Below are 21,762 nucleotides of genomic sequence, written 5' to 3'. Positions count from 1 at the left end.
CTGGGTCTGATGTGAGAGGTCCAGTCCTGTCCTGGACATCCAGTTAGGGGAGAATGGTGCCCCATCTGAAGGGGAGACCTGGCCCTGTTAGGTGCAAATATCTAAGCACGGAGAGCCAACTGGATATGGTAGGTGTCCCATTCCATTTGGGAGGATTGCCCCTGGCCCAGGGATTCCAAGGGGCATTTTGTTAAAAGAGGAAGAACAATCCTATCCAGAGTTCTTCGTGATGAAGGCTCCCGTCACCGTCTCTTCACCTGCCTCCTACCAGGCTACCTCTCCTCTGACCTCTATGCAGCCTCCTCTGGCCTCCACATCGGAGTGGGAACTCTAAACTGTGGCTCTGACCTTGTTGTTCTCCCTCTAGAACTTCAGTGGCTCCCCGTATCTGCAGGAATACTTGATGCTCAGTATGGCTCAGTGACCCTTCAGAACCTGGCCCACGCCCCTCTCCTATCATTCCGAGATCACACCTTATAGAGCTGCATGGATACATTAGGCCTATGGTTGTTTGCCCTGCCTGCCATTGAGCAGGAGGGCCAGGTATGAGGTTGCTCAGCATATGTCCATACCACCCACCACTTTGAGCTTGATGTCTTAGACCACATGACCCTCACCTTGCCCCCAGTGGATGGGTGTCAGGCTATGGGAGGTGAGAATACTCCTGGATGGTAGGTCCATGGACAGAAGCAACGAGGTCTGAGGCAGGGGTGGGCCAGGTCCAGGAGGCAAATGGTGGTGGGTGATGTCAGGTGGGGATATTAGTGACTATCCTGAATACACAGTGGGTGGATGCATCCGCCCCACCCAGCCTTCTGGGCTCAGACTCTTGACTCCCCACAGCCCCTGGTCTACCTCTCACTTGCTTGCCTTAGCATTCCGTCTGGCCTCTGTTTGCTTGCTGGAGGCATGTCAGCTCCAGTGTAGGGACTGGGGCTCATGCATGGTAGGGCTCCCTGAGTGGACCCCAGATAGCCAGAAAAGGTTCATTTAGAGGCAGGGCCGTAGGCTTGAAGATGTGGCCAGGGATCTGAGGGATCTGCTGTCTTCCTGGGGACAATGACTAGAGGCCAGCAGGCAGAGGAGCTGGGTTGGAGGTGCCTGGGTTTTTCTATGGGCCTGCGAACGAGTTGCAGGAGCAGCTGAAGTGGCAACAATGTCAGGGGAAGGCTCAGCCCATTCCTACACAGGTCCAGCTGTGCTGTGTGTGGTCCCTGAAAACTTGAGCCTTTCTGGTCCTTGAGAGAAGTGTCTTCAGGTCCTTCCTCCTCCTCAGGTGATGAGACTCAAGGACCATTTGGGGTTTCTTGCCTTTCCCCTACTCTGGGAGTGAGTGCCCCCAGTATTTCCCCATGGCTCCCAGCCCCCTCCCTCTTGGAGTGAATCACTAGTTCAGGCCACAGGAAGCCACACACCTCTTCCTTTTCCTTTTTTTTTTTTTTTTTTTTTTTTTTTACCTTTTTCCCCGTATTTTCCTCCTGGCCTAGCCCTGAATGGGCAACCATCCAACCACTGTTCTCTTGGTCCATCTGTCCATCCACCCATGTCCACAGGTCCAAGCCCTGGTGCCCAGTCACATAACTGTCTCCCACTCCTCCTGTAGCAGTGGGGGTGGCCGCTCAGGCCCAGAGGCCTCCTCGTCCAGGCCTGAGCAGGAGCCATTGAGGAATCCGTCCTCCTTGGGAGCTGCCGTGACAGTTGGTGTGGTATCGAGGGTCTCGAGGACTGGGGCCCCTGGCTTGGCATGGCCAGGCAGCTGGGAGTGGCCATTGGTGGTGGCGGCAGGTAGCAGGCGGGGACTGAGGGGCAGACCGAGTCCTGTGCGGGGACCTACGTTGGTCACACTGGTGTGAGACACCATCGGACCGTAGCTGTAGCTGCTGCTCCCGCTGCGTGCCTTGCGTTTGAAGTCCAGTGCCAGTGTCCAGCGGCTCCAAGATTTCTTGATCTCAGCCTGTACCTTTGGGCAGTAGAAAGGTGTCAATTAGGTGTGCCCTTAAGCCCTTTGATACATGTCCCCCTGTCCCTGCCTCTGTAACACCCAGCCAGCACCGAATGAACAGGGGACTACTAGAAAATTCCAAGGCCAAATCAAATCCCACCATCCTCAGAACATGGCTTGACTGCAGCTGACTAGCACACCCAGAGTCCACAGGGATCAAATGGCCCCAAACGTGACTGTGCCCTTCTGTTACAGTGAATTCACCCGTGGGGCTGGGAAGACATTTGGCTGTAGCAGAAATCCCCAAACCCACAAATCCTAGCATATTCTACGCCTGAATCATCTGAAAAGACCTCTCTGCCTTCAGAATGTTCTCAGGGAAGCTCTGAGAGGATCAAAGAAGAAGTGCACAAGACTGGGGGGCTGAGACTTGAGGAAACCCCGAGCGCTCCCCATCGCCCTGCCCTGCCCTGCCCCAGCGCTGCCTCCTGCTTACCTCACCATTGCAGAAACAGTATATGATGGCGACAAAAAATCCCTGTGGGGAGAAGAGTGTGGGATCAGGGCCACCTCCCTCCCCCACCAGGCCTCTTCCCTCCCCCATGGGCCTTGGGTAGGGCTGCACACCTGGAAGGAGTTGAAGAGCATCTCGTAGTGCATCTGGATTTGCCAGAGCGTCCCGGAGACCTCCGTGTAAGGCAAGGCCATGAAGACAGTGTAGTGCACGCCAAACAGTGGCATGAGCACCAGGGTGGACTTGAGCAGTTTCCTGGCAGGAGGACAAGGAAGGTCAGGTCACGACCCTTCCCCTCAGGAAGCACTGCCACCCCCGCTCTGCCAGTCAGGCCCTAGAAGCTACCAAGGGGCCCAAGGCTCTGGCCACTGTGGGAGACCCACACAATTCACTCGGGATGGCTACCGTCAGGAGGCCGTGTTACTAGGGCTCCTTGGTTCTGAAAGGTGTTCTAGAGTTCCCTGTTTCGGGACCCTTTGCAAGTTCTGGTCCCTCTGCTGGCATGGACTCACTCCCATCCCCAGTCCAGGCTTCAAGCTTCAAGTAAACTGCTGTCCTCTTGGGGCCAACCACTGCCCATTGGGCCCTTGAGCTCCCTGCAACATACTCTTCGAAGGGAGGTCTGGGTTTGTCTGATGCTCACAGAGCCCAGCTACCAAGCGGGATCTGGCAGGGCGGGACCCATCACTGCTAGGCAGGCCAGGGCCTGGGGTGGGACAGTGGGTGGGGTCAGCCAGGGGGTCAGGAGCTCGATCCTTCCCTTGAAACAGGCTCCTTCACAGGGTCTCTGACTTTCCTTGTATAAACAGACCCTAAACTCCACCCCATGTAGTGGGCAAGGCTCACCGGTATTGCTGCCGTGTGTCACACCGGCCAGCATTGGTCTCCCGCAACTTTGTGGCAAGCACCCGGATGATGTTGATGAAGAGGATGAAGTTGAGCTGTGGGAGGGAGGGAGCTGCATCTGGAGACTGCACCCTAGCAGTGGGGCAAGGACCCACGGCCCTGCCACAAGCTCTGCTCTGCCACTGCATCTGTAGGTGGCTCTTTGGGCCCTCAGTTTTCCCATCTCGACTGGAGTAGGGATCAGCTGGTCCTCAGGCCTTTGGGGCTCAGGTCTCTGAGTCCAAGGAAGCCTCCATATGTCCCTGTCAGAGGTTGGTCACTGGGGACAGTGCCCACAATACCACCCATCCCTGCTCACCACTACAGAGGCCAGGATGGGCACCTGGATGATCCACTTCTTGTGTCCAGAGCTCAAGTCCCAGCACCTGAAGAAAGTTGAGGCATTAGCCCCTAGTCCCTCCTGCACCCATTCTCAACCTGCTTGATGACAGGTTCCTAGGTTGCAAGGCTTCAGGGTTGGCTTATTCTGATACCAACTGTCAAGGGCACAGGACAGGGGTATTGCATGAGGCTAGGCCTGAAGCCACTTTTATAGGCCTCTTTGGAAGTAATCTCTTGTGAGCCTGGGGGATTCCTGGCTGGAAGTGGTCTGAGAACTAAAGCTGGGGCCACTTAGGGTCAGGGTTCAGGAGGACTCCTTGTATGCTTTGCAGAGGAGGAGGAGGGAACCAGGGGTGTTTCCTGGCCTGTGTCAGCACCCCTGGCCCCTGTATCCAGCCGAACCTACCCAGTGTTGGCCAGGGTAGCTCTGACACCAACCCATACAGCCACGAAGACGGCAGGCAAACCTGTGGGCACAGAGGTGGCACTGTGTGAGGGGCTGTGGATGGGGCCCTCAGCCCTCATGACCCCCAGCTTACTTCCTTGCTGTCCTGACCCCTCACCCTAGGCACAAAGGCTGCTTGATGACAGAGCCACACTCCAGCACCTGCTGCCCTAACAGCCTCCCCTTGGGGCTCCAACCCTCAGGACCCAGCTCGGCCCTCTGCCCCATCTTGGTTCTGAGTCTCCTACTTGTACCTGTGCAGGCCTGGTGGGCACATGGTGAAATGATAAGGTACGACCAGCTTATCCATGCCTAGCCCATTATTTTTTGCCATCCCTTGAAGCACATGGCTCTAGGCTTGGAGCTCCCATAGAGAGGGAGATTGTGACCAATATTTTTCTGTCCCAACACCTAGGACAGAACTCCTGACCCTCCCAACCTGGTTTGTGAGGTCCTAGCTGTCATGGATGAGGTTGGATGGGCTAAGAGTTGACCTCCAGGCTAGGCAGAGGCCACAGGAGAGCCTCCAGATGTCCTGGTCTCGGTCAGCTCAGATGACAAAGGAAGCTCTGAGGGAACTTCGCCTCTGGACAAGGAGCCTGATCCCTCCTCCCTCAACTTGATTCTAGGCCTGATGCACCCTTAAAGGGATAGGACACGACCTGGGTTTATAGTAAGAAAAAGCTGTGACATTCCTAGGTTGCAGGGTTCTGTGTGCTCCTTAATCCAGGTGTTTACAGCTCACCTACACACCTCCTATCTCAGAGCCTGTTCCAGTTCCTGAGACCAGACCCAGGTCTCCCCAGCTCAGGGGCTTACCATGGTGAGGTCAGGGGTAGAATGTGTGCCAAGGAGCAGGGAGACTGTGTCTATTGACCTGACAGCCTCTGGGTGCTGAGTGTGGGGAGGGCTCCAGCCACCCGGCCCACCCCTCTGCAGTCTGGCCAGTCGCCCCGGAGCCCAGCCAAGCTCTGGAGCTGCCAACAATAATGGATAATTATCGGTAACCAGATCCCAGAGCCTGTGGGGGGCTGGGAGGAGTGCAGAGTCTCACTCAGAGTCTTGTTTTGTGCAGGGGCTGCTGAAGCCCAGGTGTTGATGCTCAGCTGTTGGGTCTGTGGCTCTGGATCATGGACCCCACCTCCTGGTGAGAGAATCTGGCAGGGTAACAAATGCTGGCCCTGACCACCAGGCTCAGGGTAGAAGGAGGCTCCAGACTCCAACTTGAGCCCCATGCTGACCTCTGATCCAAGATCCTACTCTGATCCCAAGCCAAATCTTTTTTTTTTTTTTAATCCCCCAATACTGGAGATTGGACCTTGGGTCTTATACCCATGAGGCAAACAAGTGCTCTGCCACTGAGCAATATTCACAACCCTTTTGGTTTTATTTTGAGATATAGTCTTGCTAAATTGCCCAGGCTGGTCCGGAACTTGCAATTTTCCTGCTTCAACTTCTGGAGTAGCTGGGATTACAGAATTGAGCCACTACTATAAACTAAATCTTGACTTGAGAGTTCCCCTTCCCCCTCTTCTGGGCTGAGCCTCAAACCCAGGTAAATCTGACCCAAGGTAAGCCAACACTAGATGAACTCTGACCCCTGTCCAGTTCTGTTCCCTGAGCCTGGAATGGGGTCAGTCATAGAAGGGTTGGCAGGGCTCCCACCTACTGCCCCCATCAGGGACAGGACATGCTGTGTGGGTGCCTTACCCTCTGTGGTGCCCTCTCACCCTGCCCACCGGCCCTGGCCTGCCCTGCGTACCCCAGCCGAAGACCGTGAAGCCCCACAGGTACTTCTTCTCTGAGAAGAAGGCCATGAAGATGAGGCTGTGCAGGTACAGCCCCTCCACCAGAATCCAGTAGTAGTTGGTGGCCAGGAAGTAAAGGAAGAAGGTCACAGCCACCCGGCAGCCCGCCTAGGAGACCAGCTGGTATTAGCCAGACCCTGCATCAGGGAAGTCAGGGCTGGGCTGGGGCTTGGGAAGGGAGAGCAGGAGCAGGGCTGGTGCGCGGGACAAGTGATACAGCCAAGCAAGCCAGGAAGGGGCAGGGTGCAGCTGGGGTAAGGGTGACAAGATGGAGTAGCTGGTGTCCTGGGCCGAGGCCAGAGGGGCACTCGAGGCCCTTGGCGATAGGGCTGGAAGCGGAACTGAGTGGCGCGAGGGTCCCTGTGAAGTGGGTTTGAATGACCCAATGCTAGGGGTGGCAGCTAGGAAAGGGCCGGGCAGGGCGGGCTCCCATGAAGCCAGTGGCGGCGCGGGCGTGGGCCTCACGGGGCACTCACGTAGCCGACGGCCGCGGCGGCGGGCGGCGGGGGCGCCTGGGCGATGATGTGCAGCTCTTCCTCGGTGAGGCGCTCGGCCTCGTCGAGCGTGAAGCCAGAGTAGAGCACTGCGTCCTTGACGAAGATGCTCGCAGCGCGCAGCATGAAGGACAGGAACATGTGCATATGGATGTAGTTGCGTGTGCAGTGCAGTCGCCTGCGGGCGTGCGACATCACCGTGGGTGGGGGCACAGGGATGCACGGTGGAGGGAGAAAGCTGGGCGGTGCGAGGTAGGTAGGGACATCCCCAGCGGAGGCGTGAGATGAGAGGGATGAGGCAGACGCAGATCCCCGAAGCCCGGCCCCACCCTGGACCACGCCCACGCCGTCGCCCCGCCCACCTAAAGTAGGCCAGGATGAGCACAGCCACGGTGAGGGAGGCCAGGGACATGGAGTAGCCCACGGTGTAGATCATGCCCAGGCGGTCAAATACCTCCTGTGCAGGTGGGGAGAGAGAGAAAGGGGGCTCAGGGTGAGAGGAGGGTAAAAATTGCTGGAGGAGTCAAGGTCAGGCGTCGGGGTGAGGTCAGGGGTCACCAGTGGGGCCGGGGCGGCCTTACTGGTGTCAAGTTGGTCAGGGGGAAGATTCGCACCCGCTCTCGAGTCTCATTGGTCATGAACTTGAGGCACTCGCTATAGTTGGCCCATGTTCGATTATGCCCAGGCACCACTTCCCAGCTCCCATTTCGGTCGCAGCGCCTGTAGGCATGGCCTGTGGGTCCGCGAAAAGGTCAGGGCAGAGAGGTCTAGAGCCAATAAGGCCCTGAGCTCCAAGCCCTGATATCCCTGTGGTCCACATCCCTAGCCAGCCTTACCTTTGTGATTGAAGTCATAAATGTAGTCGGGACAAGGCACGGCTACCACCTCACCTGGTGCCCCCAGGGGCCAGCATACGATGTAGTCCCACTCAGGCAGGCAGGGGCGCCCTGTACCCAGAGACAGACAGACAGGGTAGGGAACACTAAGGTTAAAACCCAAGGAGATGAATACACATATTGTTGGTTCCCACCAGGACAAATGTGCCCCAGGACCAGAAACTTCAGACTTGGAACATTCTGGAGAGAATATATGGAGTCTTCTTGCTGTACCCTAAATTCACCTCGCCTCAGAATTTACTACAGCCCTATGATGCAGGTGCTGACACTGGCCCCATTTTCCAGATGGTCTGGAAAAGGCCAAGAGAAATGGGTGACTTGCTGAGGTCATATGACACACCTGAAGAAGGGCAGTTCTCAGACTAACTTTCCCTCAGCTGGTAGGCTCATTATGTGACCTTTTGCCAGGGACCATGGACAGAAGGAAGGAAGTCTTCTTTCTAGTGCCAGCTAAACTTCTTAAGTATTACCGACCTCACGCAGGTGTCTCCATTCTCTACATTTCCGTTTTCTTATTGGGAAGTTAGGGTTGACCATATCAGTCCATGCTTCTACCATCATCTATGTCCACCCCAAGTGTCTGCTATGAGACACCCATGAGGGGCCACGATCTACCAAATCCAAGTATTAATGGTGAGATTTGAAGCAAGGTGACATGTCCTATTTTGGAGTCTTGGTCTCACTACTGAGATGCTAAGTGACCGTGGAGGGTCTGCAGCCTGTGGATCTTCCACATTCCACACCCAGCTCACAGCCTCCTTCTCTCCCCCTGTAGAGCTCCAACCACAGGACTCTCTAGCCTCCCTGGAAGACTGCCTTGACGGCTGGACCCGCCCAACTTGGTGAAAGGCTCTCTGTCCTGGGCGCCATATTCCCAGCCCCACCCAGCCAGGCCCACAATTCCCTCTGGTCCCAGGGGAGCCACAGGGTGACCACAGGCTCCCAGATGTGGCCCATCTGGAATCCACTGCCCACCCGGCCGGTTCTAACTGGCCCTGTGGCCACAGCCTGGGCTCTGTGTTTGTCTCTCCTCACCTCCCTAAGGGACTACACAGCCCTGCTTCTCCCTCCCTCTTTTCTCCCCTCCTTCTCCCACTGTCTCTGCCTCATGCCTCGGAGGCTGCTCTACTCTCTTGCTCTGTTTTCTGGCCCTCCCCAGTATGTATGTCCCTGTATCTTCACATGGACTCCTAGACCTTTGTTCTTGCCTCCTGGTCTTTCTCTCTCCCTGCCTCTCTAATCTCCTAGGATTCTCCACCTTTTCTCTTTCACTCCCTGAGTGGGGCTGCAGCCTTGGGTCCAGTCTTGGGGTGGGGTTGGATGAGTCCTTTGCCATGCACATCTCCCTGGGTCCTGAGTCCCCCCAGCTCAGCTGCCTGCTCCTCATGCTGTCCCCTGGTCCATCTCCATACACCTTCTGCCCTGTTTTCCTGGGGAGGGAGCTGGGCCTCTTATTTTCCACATGAACTCACATGGAAGGGGCAGAGCAGCAGGGCAGATGGGACCAAGCCGATGTCAGGAGGATGCATAGGAGCACAGACATACCTCGGCGCCTACTGCCAGTGGCCACCTCCTTGTCCTCCTTGGACTCAGGGTAGAGCTTCTCAGATGCCTTCTCTTTCCTGGGCTTCCCTGATGTGGATGCGGATGTCCATCCCTTATCTGATTCCATTATGTTGGCTGGAGAAACCAGGGTCATTACAGCTGTTAACTGTGCTCCAACAGCAGATTTTGGGTACCCCCTGCCTCAGGTCGCCCATTGTACAATAGGTGCTGTCCCCTCCCTAGTCTACTGATACCCAAATTCTTAAGAGATCTGAGACAAGGGCAAGGAAATCTTTCATAAACTGCAAAGTATTTGTCAGGTGGAGAAGAAATGAGGACAGAGAGCTGGTCAGCAAGGGTTCAAATGGGAGTGAATGCCACGTGGGATCACAAGGAGCAGAGGTGGTAACCTCCTACCCAGGAGTCAAAGGCAGGCAGGAGTCAGAGCCACCCAGGAACAAAGGGGCCACCAGGGGGCGCACGGTGAAAGTAGAACCCCTGTGGGGTTGGAGGGGAAATCCTGTACTTGGGGAAAATGAAGTCAAAATCGGGGCAAAAATGCTGTGCAGGGGGGGAGGCTGGTGGTGAGGAGGACACAAGCAAGGGGTGCAGTTTGTCAGGAATGGGCAAACAAATCCCTCTCCCCCATCCTATGCCCTAGGATATTTGAATGAGGAGTTTGCAGCTTACCTACCCAGATCAGATGCCCTCTACCCAGCCAACGACCTTAGCTGGCTGAGTCATAGATACTCACCCCTATCTCTCTGTCCCCTTCCCATTTGGTCCCATGGACCCTCAGTTCTCCCCACCCTGGGGTCCTCTGTCTTGCTCTCTGCTCGGGTGGCCTCTTTCAAAGACCTACCCATCCTTCTGGACTTGGCTTGGATAGCTTTTCCCTTCAGGAAGCATCCCAGCCCACCCTACTGAGAACTGGTACGCTAGCCAGAACTCTGATCCTGGCTTGCCTGAGCAGATCAACGCCCCCCCAGGGGCAATCTGTCCTTAGACTGCCTTCACAACACCCTACCACAACCTGAAAGAGGAGGCCCATGAAATTCTGGGTCCATCCTGCCAAAGGCTCTTTTCACCCCTTCTTTTTGAAGGAATGTGTGTGGGGCAAGGATGCCTGCAGGTCTGAGGGCTGGCAGGGCAGCATGGGGACTGGAGCTCAGGACTTCTGACAAGCTGAGGACCTCCTGAGCTTGCTGACTTAACCTGGGCCTGACCCACTCCATTTCTGGTCCTCACTTTGGTCTGCTGACTTTCACAGGGCTTACCCCTGCCCAACACCTTCGACCCTGTCATCACCTCTGCATCCTTGGCCCCCATCTTCATGCAGCCCTATCCCCACCTGCAGTCCGCAGGACTTCCTTGAGCAGCTTATCACACTGAGCCTGGGCACGGTGCAGCAGGAAGATCTGTTCCTCTTTGGTGAAGACGTCATCCGCGTCCACCTGCCAACCCAAGGGTCAGATGACAGGTAGTACTGCTGGGCAGCAGCAGGTCCAGGGCCATCCCTCCCTCCAGAGGGTTCCCCTTTCCAAAGGTCCTCGCTCTAGAAGGAATGTGGAAAGCCTGGCACTTGTGGGAAATCTGGTTTATGTAGCTTCCATTTTACAGATGGAAAGCGGGAGCTCTGAGGGCTGGGGATTGCCCCATCAGAGGGAAAGGGTGAGGGCTATCCCCTGCCTGTCCACCAGTAACCCTGCAGGCTGCATCCACTGAAAATCTGTCCCATCCATTCCCCTGGGAGCATGGGAATGGATGGAATGTCCCAGGATGGATCCTCATAGGACCTGATGGCCTTCTGGGATCTGAACAGGGACTGGGGGTGGGGAGGGTTGGATAAGGAGTGTGAACTCTGATGAGACAACCCTAGCTTGGATTCCTTCAAGTTCTGAGGCTCTGGGAGACCTTGGGAGTCACCAGTTTCCATCCTGGCCCAGCATCCCAGTTAGTACTCTTTCCCCAGTGAAGGCTGAGAGCCCTCCCCCCTCCATGCTTAGGGTCTCAAGAGGGAGAAGATGGAGGAATTGTTGGCAAGCGGCCTGTGCAGGACTGCCACATTGTGTGAGTCCCCTTCATCCTGTGGAAGCTCCCTTCATCAAGCTGTCCCTGTGTTTTAAGATGGACACAGGATGTTGCTGTTGCTGACCTCTCTTCTGGAATGTTCTTCTTTCCCTTCCCTCCACTTGCACACCCACTGGAACTCACTGGCATGATTTTAAGGAAGGAAAAGGGAACATCCAGGAGTAGGGTGGGTTGCACCTGGGGCAGGTACCTGGTGGGAGGGTCTGAACTTCCGCTCTCTGATTTGGGAGGAAGAGATTCAGAGGGTGAGCCCAGCATGCCCAGGAGCAGCCCAGCATTCCCATGAGTGTGACTCACAGGGGTTAATGCATCCCCTGAGACCACTGCCCCAGAGATGGGGTCAGGATGCCCTTGGACATCCCAGCTCCAAGTTTGGGACCCATCCCCTCAGACCACAGGGCATCAGGGCAGGGTCATGACCACTGAGGGCCTTTCCTCTCCACCCCCACCCCCCCAAAAAGCTATGTCCCTTTAGACTCTACAGAGCACAGCTTCAGCCTGCCGAGCTGCAGCCCCTCACACACTTCACAGCGGGCCGATCCCTCAGTGTGAGCAGAGGGGTGCGGGCGGGAGAACCAGGAGCCCGGGAAGGAAGGAGGCGGGCTGGGAAAGGGACTTGGAAGGGGCGAGCTCAGCCGATGGGGGCGGCGGGCCGGGTCAGGGAGCCTGGCTGCAGGGAGAAGTTAATTGACCGCGTCTCTTGGCGGCAGCAGCGAGAGCTTCCAGGCCAAGGAGTCTCCAATTGGCTCCACAGGGCTCGGGCTCTGCTGGTTTCACTTAGTGTAGGAGCGTGTGCGCATGGAAGTGGCCGCACACATGCTGTCTGGCCGGTATGAGGCTCCTTTCTGTGAGTTCTCACGTGGGGATTGCCCAGCATGTCAATTTGGGAGTGGTCTGAAGTGTCTGGAACATGCATGTGTACATGTGTTTGTGGGCAAGGTCCACGTGTGGACTGTTCTTTAATATTCATGTCTCGGCTTCTTCATGTCTTTGGAGTTTGAAGGAGACACTCAGATCTTATGCGGACCCAATGCTCATGGGCCCCCAGGAAGGGCCGGAGCAGATTCCCCTGTGCTGGCTGCTGGCCTCACAACTTCTCTATCCTCCCTGCTCTGCCCACTACAGTCATGGTTGAACAGACCGGGGCAAGGTGATGGGACTTGCCAGGATCCAGGGGATTTGAGACTAACCTGAAACACTCCTTGTGCCTCTGATATTGAGAATTCAGACTGCTGAAAGTTCTGATCCTTGTTACAGTACTCATTTGCTACCATTTTGATCATTCCTAATAATATCTCCATCGATATCCACCTTCCCCATCACCACCACCACCAACACCACTGGCAGCACCATTACCACCATGAATACTAGTACTACTATTGATGTAACCTCCACTACCACCATCAGTACATCAACTGGTATCCCTGCATCACCATATCCACCAGCACTATCACTACCACCTCTACCATGAGCACCATCTACCTCATCACCAACACTGCTAGTACCACCAAAGACTACACCATCACCAACTTTACAACATTACCTCCTGTCCACACCTATTGTCCATTCCACCTTTGCCATCCTCATGTCCTCATTCCCTTCCCATGTCCATCTTTTTGCTATCCCTTCCCCTTCTGCCAACTAAGACAAGCAGAGAATGCCCCACGGTTTCCTGGTTAATGGAGCACCTGAGCAGCTGACCAAAGCTCCCATCAGTTCTTGAGGACTTGCTGACACACCAGCCTCTCAGCAAAGTGACAAGCCCACCAAGGTGACTGGGGATTACAGATGGTGGCCTAGCCTAGGGGAAGGCAATCATGGGGTGAAAACTGGCCAACTGTTTGGCAGACTGATGACCATTAACTGATCAATGCACCTTCTCGCAGGCTCAAGGGTCTGCTCAACATCCACCTGCTGCTTCAGCTCCACCCTCTCCACGGCCAGCAGGCCACATGGTTCCTTTTCAAGAGTCTTGTGTCCAGGAGAGGGAAGGGTGTGCATTTTCACACCCCAGGGCCCCTAAACTGCCCCTGGCCTCTCTGAGCTTTAGGACCCATTTCTCTTTCACCCAATCAAGGCAGAGCAGTCACTGCAGCAACAATGCAGGTCAAGGAAGCACTTTCTCAGGGAGAGGAACACAGTTCCCTGCCTAGAATGTCCCCACCCTACCCCATCCTTCCAGCTACACCCTCCCCTCATCTGGGGAGATTCTGCCCCCAGCAGTGGAGCTCAAATCCCATCTCCTCCATCACCTAGCTGTGTGTTTTTGGCAAAGTTGCTTAACCCCCATGCTTCAGCTTTCCTGTAAATTCAGGATAATAATAGGGCAGTGGTGAGGATTAAATGAGGTACTTCATGGAAAGCCTGGGCAGGGGCAGGACTCAAAAAAGCTGGTTGCTATTCTTGCTACTGTTACCAGCAGCACCATAGAGTCATCCCTCCCAGGCAACATGGGTACCTTGAGGCCAGGGACTCTGGGTGATGGGTGTGACTGTGTGGGTAACTGAGTCCAGGGGGACACAACAACAGGCACATTAGTTGTAAGGTCTCAGGGAGAACTGGGGTCATGGAATATTGGAGATTGTGCTAGATAAGGTGCACCTGGCTAGCTTTGGGGGTATAAGAACATCCCAATAATTGCCTGCATTTCTGGATCCCCCTGGACTTACAGTAGGATTGAAAGTCACTTCCGGACCCTCCCAAGTTTGACCTTGAAGGGTGCCTCTTCTGCCTCTGTCCTACCTGAGGTAGACTTATCACTTGGGGGTGAGGGCGAAAATGCTGACAACGGTGACTCTCCTCTCAGCCTGGCATTCCCCCTGCCTGCCATTCCCTTCACCTACCCAGTCACCTCCTTCCACTGGAAGAGTGCTGGCTGGCTCAGCTCCAGGTATGGAGGACTCAGACTTGCAGCCTCTTAGATCCAGAGTCTGCACATCTTCGGTCTCAGGGGCAAGGACTGAGAGACTGGGGGCTGGGTCTTTGCCAGGGGTCACTTAGTCCACACTCACCATTGATGGGGCCACCCAGCCCTGGCACCAGGGGTTCTGCATCTTCCCTACCCCCTCTATGGTCTTGGAATAGGGGAGAGGTGACGCCCCATCATGGGGCTGAGCTTCAGTGCTCCCCACTGAAGGGTATCTTCTCCATTCAGCCTTCCAGCATGGAGCCTTCTGTGTGCATATGTGCATATACAAAATTTGTGAACATGCAGGGGTGACATGACCCAATCTTAGCCCTGAGCTGGCAGAACAGGATGGAAGACAGCCAGTGTTTATGAGGTTTCAGGCAGGGTACAGGTGGGGGCTGGAAGTTGGTCCATTATTTACAAATACAGAAGCTGCTGTCCAAGCAATGGAGCACATGTGGTCAAGGGTGTGTTTTGTCTTTTTCAGCGACGTGCTCACTATCACCTCTCCTAATACCCAGCCTCACATCCATTCTGTGCCCACGGGCAAGCTGTTCCTTCCAACTCAGCTCATAGGGAGACCCTACTGAGGAAGGCATCAGAGCTGGGGATGGCAGTGATAGTGGCAGAGCGGGTGGAGGTCAAGGCAGTGGGTAGCATGTCGAGGCTGGTGATTGTGATGTTAGAGAGAGCCCAGTTCACACCATTATCCAAAGGAGGGCTACTCTTCTCACTTCCTCTCAACCTGCTAAATTCTACACGTTTGCTGTCTGAGAATCAGGCATGCGATAATTCTCCCCCTCCAAACACAAATGAAGGAGGAAATAAATGGGACTCTTCTTCAGCTCTGACAACGCTGCCTCTGGACAAGGGTTATTTTCTATTGCCTGCGGTTCTCCTGAGGATGACTTCTTGGGTCCTGTCAATCGTCTTACCTGGATCAGCCTGCCTGCCCCCCACCCTCCCCTGGGAGAGGGTGCTTTGCTTCCTTGCTCACCCTTGGAAAAAGATCTGCCTGGTGTAGGATGTGGCCTCTCTGTCTGGTGGCACCTGCCACTGCCCCTGGAGATGGAAACACAGACTCATATCTCTGTTACCTTGCACCACATCCCATTTTACAAAAGGCGACACTGAGACACTGAAGCCAAGAGAATAGTCAGAAAGAGGAGGGTCAGGAAAGGAGCTAAGGTGCACTTTACACTGAAGCAGCAGTCCTGGAGGAAGGAAAAGAAAAGAGGAAATATCCAGCCACAATATCATATCATCTTTCCAAACTCCTTTCGGATTGCATCCTTTGCTGCATCAAGTAAGTCTCTTTTTGCAAACTCTACAGAGGTAATTCAGCAGTGGAGGTGGACTCTAATTGGGCAGAGGACAGTTGGGTCCTGCCTAGTGTTAATGGCGAAGAGGTTAATGGTCCCAGCAGTCAGGAGAAAAGCTTGGCTAATAGGAGACTCTCTGGTGACCTCGTGGCCTTCCTGCACCCCTCCTCCAGGTCCACTACTGGGACCTGTGCTGGCATCCCTCCACGTTTGCCATGCCAGCTGGCTAGGGATTGCTCCCTCGCTGCCCTCTGTCTGGCTGGCCCAAGCAGGCTGGGACGGACTCCTCATCCCAACACTGCTGACAAGTGCTGACTTTTCCTCCCCCTTTCCAGGCCTTCCTGAACAGGCTGCCTGTGTTTGGGGCTGGGAGGGGTTGGGGAGGGGAGGCACTGTGACAGCCTCTTATCCCAGCCAGCCAACGTGGCCGCCTTTGGGGCAGGCAGTGGAATGGAGCCTGGGATGGTGGAGTTGGCTGCTAGGATATGGTGGATCTTCACAGGCAGCCTCTACCTGGCCTGGAGAACCAAGGCTCAGGAGGATGGTATGGCCTAGCCTTCCTCCAGCCTAGTTAGCAGAATGGGATCCCACCTTTGGGCACAAGGCTAGCCACAGGGTTGGGATTCTTAAGGGTCAGGAAGTCGCCAATGTCTTTGGTGGACTTAAGCAAAACTTTGCATCCTCTCTTCGTTACCTGGTATTCTGCAGACAATTTCTGCAAAAAATCCCACCCTACCTTTTATATTTTCTGGGGCTCTCTCTAAAATAGCTGCTTTCCTGATGTGGTGGCTGGACCAGGGAGTGTCCCCAGAAGGCCCACAACAGGAATCTGGGGGAGGCCGCTTGACGCCTCATTAAAACATTCCGAAGAAAACCCAAGTTCCTGGGAGGGCTCAGCCCCCCTCCTACTGCTCTGTCCACAGGCAGTTCTGGGAGCTGGGGAGCGGGGAGCGGGGAGGCAGAGCATATGTTTAAGGGCAGGTGATATAAAAAGCTCCAACAAATCAATACAAACAGGATAAATAACCCATAGAAAGGCGGGTAATGGCTCTGAGCAAGCTCTCCAAGAAGATGAATAATAAAAAAGTGGAGAGTTCAAAAATCACTGGCAATCAGTAAATTAAAATGACAAGACACACCACTTTCACCTATCAAAATGCAGACGTAAGGCTACTCTGCCTAAGGGGTAACTACCTTATTATATGATTGAATGCAATAAATTATTCATATTAACCCTATCTTTGTTGGCTGTGTTTGATTTCTATCCTGGGGGGGGGTATCCCCAGAATACCAATAAATTGTAGAGGTGCAGCAAAAGACCCTCCTAATATCCTGAGACGGAGGGTATAAGGAGGGGGCCCTCCCATCTTGTCTTGGTGACTATAAACTGGCACAAGCTTTTCAGAGAGCAATTTGGCCATTCCCATTAAGATTAAAAAAATGTGCTTGTTCTCAGACCCAGCAAAGACAGTAGGAAATCCAGAAATATCCCACTGGGAAGTAGTCACATAGGAACCCAAGAGGGCACTTCAAGGATCTTTTCTGCATGGAAAGGAACACCTCTCTCTCGCTCTCTTTCTCTCTATCTGATGCACACAGACACATGTTTGCACATGCACACAGAACAACTATAGAGAAACAATCTAAATGAACATTCCTAGGCATGTTGCATTTTGGAAAACTTTACAGCACTTAAAAAGATAGATTTATATTTTCTGACTGAAGATCTTCAAGATACACCTTAAAGTAGTAAAATTCATATGACAGAGTCCTATCTAAAAACTGATACCATTTATTTAAAACAATCAACCAAACAGAAAACAACAGGACAAAGCTTTCTCCTTTATATGTACATAAGAGGTATTGTTTAGAAGCACAGGGAAAGAGGTACGGAGGACTTCCCCACCCACCCACTATTAAAAAAAAATGATTTTTGTAGAAGGGGTAATGGAGGATTCTTATTTAATCTGTATAATAAGAAAGAACATATGTATGTCTTCGTTATAAAATGTTTTAAAAGTAAAATAATAGAAGCATTTCATTTAAAAAAAATAAAGGAAGAGAAAAAGAAAGAAAACTCATGAGCTGCTCTTGCAGGGAGTGAGGATCTCCTGCCAGGAGCAGCTCTCTCCCTGCTTTGTAGGAAGGAGCTCAGTGCAGAAGTCTGAAGACCTGGGTTCAAATCCCACCTCTTCCAGACCCACTAGTAAAGCTCAGTGCCCTCTCCTGTAAAATGGCTGGGCAGACAGATGCAATGAGAACATACATGACTGTTTTTAGCTCAGAATATGGAGACAGTCATTGCTCAGTACATCTTGGTTCTTTCTTGTCTAAAGCAAGTACCTTGGGCAGATTGGGAGCGATCCTGAACTCCTAGGCTGTGAGGCCACACCAGTCCCTCCTGAGTTCTACCTATCTGGAGTCACATTTCATACTCAAAGCCTGACCCCATGCTGCTCATGTGCCTCTCCCACTGCTGTTTCTTCTCTGCATGCATGTGTGCTGAGAGTGTCCTTATGATGAGGCATCCCCAAAGGCAAGACCACCCTTTGCTTCCTTTTCACAATCTATGGACCCATCCCTTCCTCTAAACTTCAGTCCTCTTAACCCCCTGCTACTTTCCCTTGTAAGGAACAAGATGGACCAATAGAGAATGGCTGCAGTTAGTATTCTCCCAATTGGAAGCTCTTTGGCCCCTTAACCAAGATCACTGGAGAAGTGGGCTTGCCCTTGCTGCTGGCTAGGCAGGTAGCATACAGGTCTGGGTGACACTGAGGTGGGTGAGTTTGGGGGAGCCAGTACAGATCTGGATGGAACAGTAGCCCCCAGGCTCAGGAGAGGGAGCTGGCAGGCTGCCAGCCTCTTGTTGGCTCTGGTTGAGCCCAGGGGGCCCACAGGACATTGGTGGAGGGTGGGTAGGCTGCATCTCTGGATTTTGGACCACATTCCCATGCTCTGAATCAGCGCAGGTCCAATAAACTCATACCCTAACCATATCTCAGAAAGACTCCATGGGCATCTCTTCTATCTTATCATCAGTCTTGGGACAGGTCTAAGCCCTTTTTTGTTTTGAGACACCGTCTCATCTCACTAAGTTGTCAGCGCTAGCCTTGAACTTGCAATCCTCCTGCCTCAAGCTTCCCAAATTGCTGGGATTATAGGCATGTGCTATGTCCAGCAAAGCCAGGAAAATTCTTTGCATATACTTCAGCTTCCCAACAGAGTAGTATGGGGCCCTGGGGACCCTTATCACCACACATATAGAGGCACAGGGCTTAGCACTTAGTTAGCATGAGATAAATAATGGTCACAGTGGTTGTGTAATTTGGTTAGTTAAAAAATAGGGATAGTATTTTCCTCAGAGAGTTATTGGGATGATTAAAATAGTTAATATGTGTAAAGTGCTTAGAACAGCGTCTGGCAAGTAGAAAGTACAGAAGCATTTATTAAACACAAATAAGAAAACAGTAGTAGACCTGGGTGCACATGTATCCATGACACACACACACAACTGTGCTTCTGCAAGTCATGTGCAGAGCCACAGCTTCAGCCACTGAACACAGATACACACAATTCCACAGACTCAGATGAAGACCATGCTCAGAATCCCTTAGGACCCTGCTCTGTCCAACACACAGGTGTACTCTCAGGACATACTCGCTCATTACCCTGTCAACTCTGTGCATGCATACGTGCACGCACAGAACTCACTGAGGGAAGGTTGGGGAAATGGCTCTGTCCCTTGGTGTTTGCCAGTGCTTGGAGAACCTCTGCCCAGGGTGCTCAGTCCCTCCTAACCTCAGTCTCCTAATCTACAGATCCTTGTATGGGGCAAAGTCTTTGGCTTTGAGGGTCTGCTAGAACCATATTGTGAGGACATAAGCACCAGTAAACGGGGAATGCTGAGAACTACCTCAGATTAGGGCAATGCTAGGTGAATGTTTCTTTCATGCCCTCTTTTTACAGATGGGGCAATTGAGGAGTGGAGAAGGATAGCCTAAGGTCACATAGGCATTAGGCAGAGCTGGAGGAATCTTAGAGCTCCTGCAAGGTACTATGCCTGTGTACAGAGCCATTGCTAGTCAGACAGAGGAGACTGCTGCCTTCTAGCCTCTAAGAGAAGGCAAATGCCCCGACCTGGGCACTGATGGGGGCTGGTGGGAGTGGGCAGCAGAGGCCTTAAAGTCAGGCACACAAGCCTACAGCTGCCTCAGAAATGGGCTGATCTCCTGGGACGGGGCTGCTGGGGGATATGAGTGAGGGGATGGAACATTTCCCCTTCCCTGGAAATTGCCCCAGAGTTTGGCCCCTGGATGAGGTGGTGATCCCCTTTAGTGTCTTGGGTGGGCTGTCTGCCTGGACTGTCTCCCTATTTGTATCTGATCTGGGTCTGTCTAACCCCCTTGCATTGGGGAGCTCTCATCCACACTCCCCTTTGTCTGTCGGTCTCCCCCCAGCCCCAATCTCTCCAGCTGTCTCCTGGTCTCCACTCTTAGGGGAATGCAGAATTTTCCCAGGGGTCTCCTCACTTACCAGAGTCCCCCTAAAACAATTTCTCCTACAGGAGTGTATGGTGAAGCCAGTCTCTTTTAGTGAACCTCCATGACACACCACACCCACCTCCCTGGGCAAACAGCTTCCACTCTGGGTAAAGCTCGACATGTGTTTGTGCTTGTGTGTAAGCGTGTGATAGTGAGAGCTGGAGAAGGGCCCTAAATCCTACCCCTTGTTTGGGTGATTCTGACCTCAGATCCACAGCTATCCAGGATTGCATGCAAAATTCGCAGGAAACAGGCCCCCAAAGCAATCTGTGGAGCTCCACATCCAGAGCCAAAGCTCTGATCACACTGAGCTTTTTGCTGGATCACACTGTCACCTTCCAGGGAGACAACTAAAATGTGTGCTCATAGGGAAACCCCAACCACAAATTTCCAGACCCGGGACCCCAAACGCTGGCTTCAGAAATAGGGAGACTTCAGGCATATGGAACCCACGGTCCAGACATTCCAGAGAGAACAGGAACCCAGGATCCTGGGTCAGAGACGAGCCCCATCCAAAGTTAAGGATACTGGAAGCACCCAAGTCTCGGTGCTACAGACCCTCCCCAGCGACACCAGAGCAACTCCTAGACTCCTGTCCTGGAGGGCGGCTAGCAAGGGACTTACCAGTGCGTATGCGGAGCTGAGCACCGGGCAGCAGAGCAGCAGCGCCAGACCGGGTGCGATCCGGGCGGCCCCCATCGCCACCGCCTAGGGCCGCGTCCCTCGGGGCAGCCGCCGCGGGCCCTGGGGGTGGTTGGGGGTGCAGAGCAGCGTCAGGCCGGGCCGCCCCGCCCACGTCCCGGCCTAGGGGACCCCGGCGTCCGGGCGGCCCGAGGCCCCGGGGCCCGGCGCGGGGCCCATGCGCCAAGGGCGAGCGAGTGAGCGAGCGCAAAGGAGAGAGGGAGGGAGGGAGGGAGGGAGGAGGCGGCAGCCTGAGGCCGGCGGGCGGCGGGCGGGCGCCGAGCGCTGCGGAGCGGCCCGTCTGCCTCGGAGCGGAGAAATCACATCCATATGGCCGGGCCCCCCGCCCCCGGCCCGCCCCTCGTCCCCCTCCCGCGCCGCCTTTTCTTTCTTTCTTTCTTTCTTTTTTTTCCCTTTGGGGAAACTGGGAGCTGTGGCTTCGCCCCACGCCCAGTGGGGGAGGGGCGGGGGAGGGGTCGGGGTCGCGGTCTGCAGGGGGCGAACAGGGCTGTTATTTTTAGCTCCGCGGCGGTCTGCAGTAGGGGAATTGGGGCGGGGCAGGGGCCGAGTTTTGAGCAGCGCGGGGCGTGCAGCTCGGGGACACGATCCCAAGTTTGCAACGACACTGAGCCCTCCGGTGTTCTGACCTCCAGCTCCCGGCCCCTGGGTCTTTCGGCACCCTCAGATTCTCATCCCCAGTCCGCCGCCTCGCGCACCCCCTCCCCATCCTCTGTCCGAGTCCCGCCTGCGCCCGCGCGGCAAGAGCGCGCCTGCGGCCCCGACGCTCTGTCAGCCTGTCTGTCGGTCCGTCTCCAGCTCCCCCGGCCTTGGCCTCCGTTCTTCCAGCGGCCCCAAGCTCTGTTTCGGTCACTCCCTCGCTCGCTCCCTCCCCTCCCCCTTCTTTCTCTACGAAAACATTTGCAAGTTTCCAAAAAAGCCACCGAGCTGAGCGGCGCGGGGCTGGCGGCTCCAACGGGCTCCGTGGAGGCGCCGCCGACCGACTCCGAGACAGAGCAGCCTGGCCATCTGGCCAGGCCGGCAGTCACCCCTGCCTAATTCCGGCCTCCTCCCCTGAGCTCCGGCCCCCGGCCCCGACTTACTCCGAGCGCGCCGCCGCGGCCCCCGCCTTGCCATGGGTGTCGGGGCTCCCCCGACAGCCTCCCTAAGCCAGCGCCCCGTCCGCGGCCCCGGGGGAACTTCATGGAGCTCTCGGGATCCCCCCTGGCCGGCCTGGCCTCCAGCGCCCCCCGCCCGGCCGCTGTTCGGAGCCGCCGCCCGCCGCGCGTCCCTCGCCTCGGCGTCTGCCGCTCCCCCTCCCTCGCGGCCCGGGCGCCTCTTCCCTCCCCCG

The 21,762-nt window shown here is 54.8% G+C and overlaps 1 protein-coding gene across 5 annotated transcripts; it reads right to left on the bottom strand.

Annotated features, from left to right (window-relative positions):
* Positions 1-1,472: 1,472 nt before the first annotated feature.
* Positions 1,473-21,658, bottom strand: Pth1r (parathyroid hormone 1 receptor). Of its 5 annotated transcripts, none has more exons than XM_076869868.2 (15): positions 21,515-21,597; positions 20,358-20,477; positions 10,223-10,325; positions 8,872-9,006; positions 7,267-7,377; positions 7,012-7,163; positions 6,793-6,887; positions 6,413-6,608; positions 5,891-6,044; positions 4,090-4,150; positions 3,661-3,727; positions 3,303-3,397; positions 2,570-2,711; positions 2,439-2,480; positions 1,473-1,960 (listed from the first exon to the last, which is right to left on the bottom strand). In XM_076869868.2, exons 2-15 carry the CDS (start codon positions 20,430-20,432, stop codon positions 1,574-1,576), a joined length of 1,815 nt encoding a protein of 604 aa, XP_076725983.1. In that variant the 5' UTR covers positions 20,433-20,477; positions 21,515-21,597; the 3' UTR covers positions 1,473-1,573. The 5 variants fall into 5 exon arrangements, with proteins under 5 accessions (XP_076725983.1, XP_076726000.1, XP_076725966.1 ...); XM_076869885.2 differs by having other exon boundaries at positions 7,045-7,163; XM_076869851.2 differs by lacking the exon at positions 20,358-20,477 and having other exon boundaries at positions 21,515-21,658.
* Positions 21,659-21,762: the final 104 nt, after the last annotated feature.

This window comes from Callospermophilus lateralis, chromosome 1, assembly GCF_048772815.1.
Source record: "Callospermophilus lateralis isolate mCalLat2 chromosome 1, mCalLat2.hap1, whole genome shotgun sequence".
NCBI classification, from domain to species: domain Eukaryota; kingdom Metazoa; phylum Chordata; class Mammalia; order Rodentia; family Sciuridae; genus Callospermophilus; species Callospermophilus lateralis.
Note: the sequence above shows the minus strand (reverse complement) of the source record. Positions and strands in the feature narration are given on the sequence as shown.

Excerpts from the sequence above, each read along its gene's own strand:
- Pth1r (XM_076869851.2), bottom strand. The coding sequence starts at position 21,616 with ATGAAGTTCCCCCGGGGCCGCGGACGGGGCGCTGGCTTAGGGAGGCTG. Across the intron at positions 6,609-6,792 it reads CTCATCCTGGCCTACTTTAG|GCGACTGCACTGCACACGCA; the intron begins GTGGGCGGGGCG and ends GCACGCCCGCAG. Across the intron at positions 2,712-3,302 it reads GACACACGGCAGCAATACCG|GAAACTGCTCAAGTCCACCC; the intron begins GTGAGCCTTGCC and ends TCCTCCTGCCAG.